This window comes from Hordeum vulgare, chromosome 2H (genome assembly GCF_904849725.1).
Source record: "Hordeum vulgare subsp. vulgare chromosome 2H, MorexV3_pseudomolecules_assembly, whole genome shotgun sequence".
Lineage (NCBI taxonomy): Eukaryota > Viridiplantae > Streptophyta > Magnoliopsida > Poales > Poaceae > Hordeum > Hordeum vulgare.
Genome location: NC_058519.1, coordinates 616,453,539 through 616,464,750, shown reverse-complemented (window position 1 = coordinate 616,464,750; position 11,212 = coordinate 616,453,539). Strand labels below are relative to the sequence as shown.

The 11,212-nt window shown below is 40.8% G+C and overlaps 1 protein-coding gene across 1 annotated transcript; it reads right to left on the bottom strand.

Annotated features, from left to right (window-relative positions):
* Positions 1-8,965: 8,965 nt before the first annotated feature.
* LOC123430830 (putative invertase inhibitor) lies at positions 8,966-9,789 on the bottom strand. Its single transcript, XM_045114667.1, has one exon. It carries the CDS (start codon positions 9,718-9,720, stop codon positions 9,181-9,183), a length of 540 nt encoding a protein of 179 aa, XP_044970602.1. The 5' UTR covers positions 9,721-9,789; the 3' UTR covers positions 8,966-9,180.
* Between the last annotated feature and the right edge of the window lie 1,423 nt (positions 9,790-11,212).

Here is an 11,212-nt window from a genome sequence, read left to right as displayed (position 1 = left end):
AAAACTGGATGCACTTCTTGTACAAAACGGACAATCTCTCTCGAAGTATCAGGGTTTCGAACGAGAACTCATCTCTTACAAAGGGATTTCATTTTTGTGAACTTATTTGAACTCCATACTTTTTGTGTGTTCAAAATTCACCATTCAAAGGCACAACACAAAATTTCAACAATTTCTGACTTCATTTGGTATATTTCGTGGATTTGCTTATTTTTTTTGAGCTAGTTGACCCTGAAATTGAAAAGCACTACAAATGAACTCTGAAAATGTTGAAAGGTGGCATGCTATCATCATTTCACCCACATAGCATGTGTTGAAAAGTTGAGAGGCCTACGATAAAAACTGGATGCACTTCGTGTACAAAACGGACAATCTCTCTCGAAGTATTAGGGTTTCGAACGAGAACTCATCTCTTACAAAGGGATTTCATTTTTGTGAACTTATTTGAACTCGATACTTTTTGTGTCTTCAAAATGCACCATTCAAAGGCACAGCACAAAATTTCAACAATTTCTGACTTCATTTGGTATATTTCGTGGATTTACTTGTTTTGTTTTGAGCTAGTTGACCCTGAAATTGAACAGCACTACAAATGAACTCTGAAAATGTTGAAAGTTGGCATGCTATCATCATTTCACCCACATAGCATGTGTTAAAAAGTTGATTGGGATACGACAAAAATTGGATGCACTTCGTGTACAAAACGGACAATCTCTCTCGAAGTATCAGGGTTTCGAACGAGAACTCATCTCTTACAGAGGGATTTCATTTTTGTGAACTTATTTGAACTCCATACTTTTTGTGTGCTCAAAATGGACCATTCAAAGGCACAACACAAAATTTCAACAATTTCTGACTTCATTTGGTATATTTCATGGATTTACTTATTTGTTTTGAGCTAGTTGACCCTGAAATTGAAAAGCACTACAAATGAACTCTGAAAATGTTGAAAGTTGGCATGCTATAATCATTTCACCCACATAACATGTGTTAAAAAGTTGAGAGGGCTACGACAAAAACTGGATGCACTTCGTGTACAAAACGGACAATCTCTCTCGAAGTATCACGGTTTCGAACGAGAACTCATCTCTTACAAAGGGATTTCATTTTTGTGAACTTATTTGAACTCCATACTTTTTGTGTGTTCAAAATGCACCATTCAAAGACACAACACAAAATTTCAACAATTTCTGACTTCATTTGGTATATTTCGTGGATTTACTTTTTTTTTTGAGCTAGTTGACCTTGAAATTGAAAAGCACTACTAATGAACTCTGAAAATGTTGAAAGTTGGCATGCTATCATCATTTCACCCACATAGCATGTGCTAAAAAGTTGAGAGGGCTACGACAAAAACTGGATGCACTTCGTGTACAAAACGGACAATCTCTCTCGAAGTATGAGGGTTTCGAACGAGAACTCATCTCTTACAAAGGGATTTCATTTTTGTGAACTTATTTGAACTCCATACTTTTTGTGTGTTCAAAATGCACCATTCAAAGGCACAGCACAAAATTTCAACAATTTCTGACTTCATTTGGTATATTTCGTGGATTTACTTATTTTTTTTGAGCTAGTTGACCCTGAAATTGAAAAGCACTACAAATGAACTCTGAAAATGTTGAAAGGTGGCATGCTATCATCATTTCACCCACATAGCATGTGTTGAAAAGTTGAGAGGGCTACGATAAAAACTGGATGCACTTCGTGTACAAAACGGACAATCTCTCTCGAAGTATCAGGGTTTCGAACGAGAACTCATCTCTTACAATGGGATTTCATTTTTGTGAACTTATTTGAACTCCATACTTTTTGTGTGTTCAATATGCACCATTCAAAGGCACAGCGCAAAATTTCAACAATTTCTGACTTCATTTGGTATATTTCGTGTATTTACTTGTTTTGTTTTGAGCTAGTTGACCCTGAAATTGAAAAGCACTACAAATGAACTCTGAAAATGTTGAAAGTTGGCATGCTATCGTAATTTCACCCACATAGATGTGTTAAAAAGTTGAGAGGGCTACGACAAAAATTGGATGCACTTCGTGTACAAAACGGACAATCTCTCTCGAAGTATCACGGTTTCGAACGAGAACTCATCTCTTACAAAGGGATTTCATTTTTGTGAACTTATTTGAACTCCATACTTTTTGTGTGCTCAAAATGAACCATTCAAAGGCACAGCACAAAATTTCAACAATTTCTGACTTCATTTGGTATATTTCGTAGATTTACTTATTTGTTTTGAGCTAGTTGACCCTGAAATTGAAAAGCACTACAAATGAACTCTGAAAATGTTGAAAGTTGGCATGCTAAAATCATTTCACCCACATAGCATGTGTTAAAAAGTTGAGAGGGCTACGACAAAAACTGGATGCACTTCGTGTACAAAATGGACAATCTCTCTCGAAGTATCAGGGTTTCGAACGAGAACTCATCTCTTACAAAGGGATTTCATTTTTGTCAACTTATTTGAACTCCATACTTTTTGTGTGTTCAAAATGCACCATTCAAAGGCACAACACAAAATTTCAACAATTTCTGACTTCATTTGGTATATTTCGTGGATTTACTTGTTTTTTTTTGAGCTAGTTGACCCTGAAATTGAAAAGCACTACAAATGAACTCTGAAAATGTTGAAAGTTGGCATGCTATCATCATTTAACCCACATAGCATGTGCTAAAAAGTTGAGAGGGCTACGACAAAAACTGGATGCACTTCGTGTACAAAACGGACAATCTCTCTCGAAGTATCAGGGTTTCGAACGAGAACTCATCTCTTACATGGATAATATGAAAATGAAAAGTGTTTGAAATTTAGTACGTTCCATACATGCATTATATAAAAGGGTTAATACATTATTACATTATTGCACCAATATTCCTATCTATTATTTCTGTTTTCTTCTGGGTCGTAGCCATGGAGAATCTTCATCATTCAGTAGGATGCTTGGGTCAGTTTTCACTTTGAAGGGCGGAATTTCATGAAACTTATTATAATCTTTTGACATGTGTGTCTTGTCATCTACTCCCACGATGTTTCTTTTCCCTCAAAGAACTATGTGGCGTTTTGGCTCATCGGATGATATCTTCTTTTGCTGATTTCTTTTTCTCGTTAATGTAGACATGTCCTTCACATAGAAAACCTGAGCGACATCATTGGCTAGGATAAATGGTTCGTCCATGTACGCAAGATTGTTAAGATCCACTGTTGTCATGCCGTACTTTTGGTCTACAACTAACCCGCCTCCTGTCAGCTTCACCCATTTGCACCGAAATAAAGGGATCATAAAAGTAGGTCCATAGTCAAGTTCCCATATCTCCTCTATGTACCCGTAATATGTTTCCAAACAGTGCCCATTCTCGTCTGTTGCATCAAAGCGGACACCACTATTTTGGTTGGTGCTCTTTTTATCTTGGGCAACCGTGTAAAATGTATTCCCATTTATCTCATACCCTTGGAAAGTACTTATAGTCGAAGATGGTGGCCTGGCCAAACAGTCTCATCTCCAACGGTGTCGTCATTCATGAGATGTGTCTGCAACCAACTGCCGAAAGTCTTCTCGTGTTCCCCTTTAATCCAAGAGTCAGCCTTCCCCGGGTTTTCAGAGCGTAGAATATTCTTGTGTCTCACGATATACGGAGCCACCACGGTGGAATTGTGTAGAAATGTGTAGTGTGCTTGAGAGAAAGAATGCCCGTCCATACATACTTTTGCTTTCCTTCCTAGTGTGCCTTTTCCTGTCAGCCTACCCTCATACCAAGATTCAGGAACACCAATCGGCTTAAGGTCAGGAAGAAAGTCCACACAAAACTCAATGACCTCCTCTGTTCCATAGCCCTTGGAGATGCTTCCTTCTGGCCTAGCACGGTTACGAACATATTTCTTTAAGACTCCCATGAACCTCTCGAAGGGGAACATATTGTGTAGAAACACAGGACCGAGAATTCTAATCTCTTCGACTAGGTGAACTAGGAGGTGTGTCATTATATTGAAGAAGGATGGCGGGAACAACAACTCAAAGCTGACCAGACATTGGACCACATCAATCTGTAACCCTCATAGACTTTCTCGACCAATTACCTTCTGAGAAATTGCATTGAGGAATGCACATACCTTCACAATTGCCAGGCGAACATTTTCCGGTAGAATTCCCCTCAATGCAAGCGGAAGAAATTGCGTCATAAGCACGTGGCAGTCATGAGACTTTAGGTTTTGAAATTTTTTGTCTTTCATATTTACGATTCCCTTTATATTCGACGAGAAGCCAGTCGGGACCTTGATACTGAAAAGGACTTCAAAGAAGATTTCCTTCTCTTCCTTAGTAAGAGCGTAGCTGGCACGCCCTTGAAACTGCTCTGGATGCATGCCATCTCTTCCTTTATGACGTTCTTGGTCCTCCCGTGCTTCCGGTGTATCTTTTGACTTCCCATACAAGCCCAGGAAGCCTAGAATATTCACGCAGAGATTCTTCGTCATGTGCATCACGTCGATTTCCGAGCGGACCTCATGGACTTCCCAGTAGGGTAGCTCCCAAAATATAGATTTCTTCTTCCACATGGGTACGCGCTTATCAGGGTCGTTAGGAATAGGTTGGCTGCGAGGACCCTTTCCAAAGATTACTTTTAAATCTTTGACCATATCAAATACTTCAGCACCAGTACGGATGACAGGCTTCCCCTGGGGTTCTACCTTGCCATTGAAATGCTTGCCTTTTTTCTTTAAGGGATGCTTGGGCGGAAGAAAACAACGATTGTACGGATACACATTCTTCCTACAGTTGTCGAGATATATACTTTCTGTCTGATCCAAACAGTGCGTGCATGCATTGTATCCCTTGTTTGACTGTCCTGAAATGTTACTAAGAGCAGGCCAATCATTGATGGTTACGAAAAGCAACGCTCGAAGGTCAAATTCCTCTTGTTTGTGCTCGTCCCACACACGTACACCTGGTTCGGCCCACAGCTGTAAAAGTTCATCAACTAATGGCCTTAGGTACACATCAATATCGTTGCCGGGTTGCTTTGGACCTTGTATAAGCACTGGCATCATAATGAACTTCCGCTTCATGCACAACCAAGGAGGAAGGTTGTAGATACATAGAGTAACGGGCCAGGTGCTGTGACTGCAACTCTGCTCCCCAAAAGGATTCATGTCATCTGTACTCAGACCTAACCATAAGTTCCTTGCGTCAGCTGCAAATCTCGGGAACTCTCTCTCGATTTTTCTCCACTGCCGACCATCAGCGGTGTGCCTCAACTTATCGTCTTTCATACGATCTTCCATGTGCCATCGCAACAACTTCGCATGATCTTTATTTCTGAACAGACGTTTCAACCGTGGTATTATAGGAGCATACCACATCACCTTGGCAGGAACCCTCTTCCTGGGTGGCTCGCCCTCAATATCACCAGGGTCATCTTTTCTGATCTTATACCGCAATGCAGTGCATACCGGGCATTTATCCATATTCTCGTACTTCTCACCGCGGTAGAGGATGCAGTCATTAGGGCATGCATGTATCTTCTGCACGTCTAATCCTAGAGGGCAGACAAGCTTCTTTGCTTCGTACGTGCTGGCGGGCAATTCGTTCTTTCTTGGAAGCATCTTCTTCATCATTACGAGCAACTTTTCGAATGACGAGTCAGTCACACCGGTCTCTGCCTTCCACTTCAGCAATTCCAGTGTGCTACCCAGCTTCTTCTGGCCATCTTCACAAGTTGGGTACAACAATTTGTTGTGGTCCTGTAACATCTGCTCGAACTGCAACCTCTCCTTTTCTGTGTCGCAACCTCGTCGTGCATCAGAAATGACCCGGCCAAGATCATCAGCAGGCTCATCTGGTTCCCGTTCTTCATCCTGATCTTCTTCTTCATTGTCTTCCATTGCGGTATCAGCATACTCAGGGAACATAGATCGGTAGTTGTCATCATCGTTCTCTTCTTCTTCATCGTCGTCTTCCATCATAACCCTTCTTTCTCCGTGCTTGGTCCAAACATTATGGCCCGACATAAAACCGGACCGAAGCAGGTGGCTCTGAATGACTCTTGAGGAAGTGTAATCCTTCTCATTCCGACATTCAACACATGGACAAAACATATAGCCACCACCATGCTTGTTCGCATCGGCTGCATCTCCAAAAGAATGCACACCTTCTCTGTAAGCGGCTGCGCGTCGATCACCGTACATCCATGGATGGCTCATCTTTGCGTTATACGACAGTATATCAAATACAATCACGATCCTAAAAATTAGTACCGCACGGTCTAAACGAGTAAATATAGTTGCTAACCTTTTAGAATAAGTAGAAATAAAGAGGAAGAGGTTTAAGCGTGGCTCGGGCATCTCATATCGTAGTTGTGTTTGGTGAACTAAAGCGGCATCGCTCTAACACACATTTCAACAAACACCTCTAGTGCATCAAAAAAAGTGGAGAGCAAGCACCCACCCACAATCCTCCATCGAAGAAAAATGCAACGAAGAGGGGAGAGGGGGGCTGTGCTATATATAGGCAGAGGACTTTAGTCCCGGTTTGAGACACAAACCGGGACTAAAGGTGGCGCACATGCGGGCTGCCCACCGCGTAGCCCTTTAGTCCCGGCTTGGGACACGAACCGGGACTAAAGTCTCCTTACGGGCCGGGACTAAAGCCTCGACGGAGGATATGAGAATTGGGGCGACGTGGCCGGGTCTTTAGTCCCGGCCCAGAGGCAGGCCGGGACTAAAGGGTCCAGGCCAAAGGCCCGTTTTCTACTAGTGACTTGCAATTGCAACCCAACTATGAATACTTACAATTGCGATCTGACTATGAATACTTGCAATTGTGACCTGACCTCGAATACATGCACCCGACTATGAATACTTGCAACTGCGACCTCACTTCGAATACATACAATTGTACCCTACTTTGAAATACTTATAGTTGCGGCCACATTTTAAATCTTGTAGTTGCGATCCGATTATGAATATTATTGGCATTAATATAAAATGGAAAACAAAAAGAAGACACCAAATCATTAAATAAAACAAGGACTAAAAAGAAAAAAAAACTAGAAAGTAAAAATAAATAAATAATGAAAGCCTAAATAGACAATTTTATAATATAAGGTAACAAATGAATATTAAGTTAAATGAAATGAATACACTTATTTATGAAAGGGAAAGAGTGGAATAAATTTCTACTTAACAGTGAATAATAAAATAAAAATAGCAATTAATTAAGAAAACAACAATTAATCAGTCGAAAAATCTGAAAAGGGGAGTCATTACAAAAGAGCTGACCTTGGCAGCTACGGTCAACAAATGACAATAACAAGATTCAAGAAAATAAAGAAAATGACCATAACATGTAAACAAGCTAGGAACTATTCACATGGCCAGCCTCCTGTACTATTTACATGGCCAACTCTGTAGACAAAAAGCAAAACTGAGCACTCATGCAGCTGGTTTTGTACGAGACGAGAGCTGCGTCGCTTGAAGGACACAACTCGTAAGATAATACAATAACAATCGAACGGTTAAAAAGTGACTGAGACCATAATTAAAACTCAGCTAGCTGAGTTACAGCAAAACCGTTTTAAAACTCCATGAACTTATTTATAAATAAAACCAAGTTTTAATGCATGAATATAATTTTTTCTCATGTATGAATATTTTTAACTAAACATTGAATACTTTTTAAAAATCATGAACTTTATCTTCAAAATATGTAAAAATATTAATACATGAACAATTGTTTCATGGATGATTTATTTCCACAAGGCATTATAGTTTTTTATTTCCTTTTCTCTTCCATTTTTTATTTTTTCCGTACACTTCTATTTTTATATTATTATTTATTGGTCTTTTTTATTTCCCATTTATTTTACTTTTCCTTTTTCGTTCTTTTTTTGCTTCTTAAATTCTGGTTCATCCAAAATTATGTAAACTTTTTAGTACAAATATGTAATATTTTTGGCCATTAACATATTTTTAAATACTCTTTGAATAATTTAATTTCATACATACAATTATTTTTGAAAAGTCCATGATTTTTTAATACAATTTTTTAACGCATGAATATAATATTCTGTATACATGAATATTTTCGAACTACCTTAAGTACATATTTTTTTAAAATTCATTCAACTATTCTTAAATATAGATAACTTTTTTTCATAAATGAATATAATTTTCTTGTACATGTCAAATGGAGGAGGTCGGATCTGGGGCGAACATCTGATGACTACTGTTGAACTGTGTTTGTCCCTATTTCTGTCAGCGTAAACATCTACTTTTGTCCACGAACATGTCCAAATGCTCCTGCGGCTGCGGTGTTGCCGGACACAGCATGACACATGCATCCATCATGCACTACCGGTATCAAATTTGTCCCGCAACCGTCAAACTAGGTGTCGATGCTCTGGAAAACACTTGAAAATGATATGACCAAATGATCGATACTGGCACCGGCTATTTTGATGTATGTGGCAACTAATACGTTCAGGGCTGCTAATCAACAAACAGCAACAATAAATTAATCTTGTACTATCTGGCAAGCATCTCTTGCAACAAAATTCGTTAGCGTGCCGCGCGTGGGCATCTCATCTCGTGCCATCAGATCTCCTAACCGATCACAAACATAGTTGCATGATGGATGTCCATGCACTCGTTTGATCGCCACGATCATTCGCAAACGGTGTGCCATTTCCTTAATCATTAAGGCTTAATGATTACTATTTCCAGTCACCGTGATCACATATACGAACATCACAAAACAAATTTATAATGATGCTATCTTAGGAGTTTCATATAGGATAAATGATGAGGTGAAGGAGAGAGAATTCAAAAAAAGGCTTTGCCTTATCTTATTTAAGAGAAGACAAGTGATGATCTATTAGCACAATATGTTTCATCATATTTTCAAAAATAACTAATTATAAAAGATATATAAGGCTAAGAGATGATCCATTATAGACTTTATTTTTTATCATTTTTAAATTACATGCAAGATTTAAAATAAAATTATTTTATCAAACATTATACATGTCCTAAACAACAAGCGGAAAGTGCGGCTAAGCGTACTTGCGGAGTTTATATATCTGGTCTAATGTTGTAGTACTCCTTAATGAACTCGGAGTCCAGGATTTTATGGGACAGAGTCCAGGATTTTATTGATGCATATGATTCTACCACTCTGGCTACAGCGTGTTCGTTACAGCTAGCGCGATGGAGCACTCCTTACTGAACTCGGAGTCCTCGGCGGCCAGCGGCGAACTCACGCCCAGCTCGCGAAACCCATCCTCGCAGGTCTGGGGGGCGTCCGCAGCGGCGCTGAGGTTCGTCACGGCGTCCTGCAAGTTCCCCGACGCGATGGCCCTCGCCGCCGCATCGAGCTGGTCCACGGCGCTCGAGTACAGCTCGTCGCAGTCGGCCAGCGGCCCCAGGATCCTCTTGTCGTCCCCGCGCGAGGCCTTGATGGTGGCGATGCGCTTGCCGTTATCCACGGCCGCCGCTCGGATGATCTTCGCGGCGATGACAGCGAGGCCGCGCCTGTCCGCGGTGGCGCTGCCCTTGCAGGCCTGGAAGAACTTGACGCAGTAGTCGTAGCGGACGCCCCTGTTGCTTGCGCCGACGGCCTTGCAGGCCTCGTCTAGGGTCAGGGTGGAGGCGCTGGGCGTGACGAGGAGGAAGAGGAGGAGGACGGCGAGCTGCGAGAGGGCTTGCGAACGCCTCATCATCTTTGCGCTGGTTTTGGTGGTGGTTGGATCAGACGTTTTGTCCCTTGAAAATGTGGAGCTAGACGATATATATAGGGATGGAAGATCCTGCTAGGAAATTTAGGTGGCGTGCCGCTTGCTGGGGAATTCGGGTATGATTAACTGCACGCGCCTGGGTCGTGGACCTCATCGTGGAGTTCAGTGACTGCGACTCCGGCTGCTGCTTCTACGTCGTCTGAACTAGTCATGTAGATAACTGATTAGACTCAGGAGGACGACGCATTGAGGAAGAACAGCTTTGAGATGTATGCGAGACGTGCATGTGTCATCTTTTTTTCTTCGGTGTGGCTAGGTCTCAGCAGTCTCAGTCAGATGATATACTCCCTCCGTTTCAAAATAAGTGTCTCAACTTTGTAATAGGCCTAATACAAAGTTGTACTAAGGTTGAGACAATTATTTTAGGACGAATGGAGTAGTATATAAGAAGAAGGAAAAAAATTGAAAAGAATTTCTTTGTATGAATCTCCATGCAAGATCAAAGGACTATAACATCGATTTAGACATAACGAAGTCTCAGTCGACTCAGATTTAGTAAAACTGTTTTTTTAGGTACGCACGTGTCATCATTGAACGTGGATCTATTCTTGATGAAAATATATAAAGGTGTCATATTTTATAGGATATTTTTTGCAAACGGAAAGTACCATACGTGTTGCACAAAGCACTCCGTTCCTGACATTTTTTATTTATAACTAAAGTTGAAACTAAAGAAAATACCTAAAATAAAAACTGGAACTTGCCATTCAAAAAGTGAGTTTTCATGCTTGACAATTAGAATTGTCATCTTTGTGTCACTAAACTTGTCATAAAAAGAAGTTTGAAATTGTCATGTGTTTGTGTCACACATGTGTCATATCAGGGCCTTTTTCCAAATTAACTAGTATCCAATGTCTTATATTTTTTTCACATAAATCTCTTTATGTTTTATGGCCATCGCTGGGCAAAGGTGAGCCGATAATGTTTTTTTCGAGCAACTAAGGAGTTCTATCTTTTCGTATAGAAGAAGACAGCTAACAAAGAAAAATGGCGGAAAACCGATACATAATCACACACGTCAGCGCCAAGGCTACACCCGAAGCGAGCCCACTACTCTATCGCCCAAGAAAGCAAAGACAACGCCCTACCACACGACCAGGAGCCGACACTCCGGCTTACTAACCTTAAAGAACACCTACACATCGGCTCTGAGGTCGCGTACCAGACGAGGTAACGATCCTGCTACCCAAGCAACCAGAGTCGACACCCTACAACACAATCCGGAGCCATCGCTCCGGCTTACTAAGAGAATCTACAACCGAACATTGCAAATATGACTCCTTAAATGCCCGCGATGTGTCCCCTATTTGTCCGTCCATTCAACCACAATCCTCATTTTCTTTCTCATATATCCGATCACTTACACGTGATTGGTGTAGAGGAAGGGAGAAAGAAAAGAATGAATAAAGAAAAGAAA

Excerpts from the sequence above, each read along its gene's own strand:
- LOC123430830 (XM_045114667.1), bottom strand. The coding sequence starts at position 9,720 with ATGATGAGGCGTTCGCAAGCCCTCTCGCAGCTCGCCGTCCTCCTCCTC.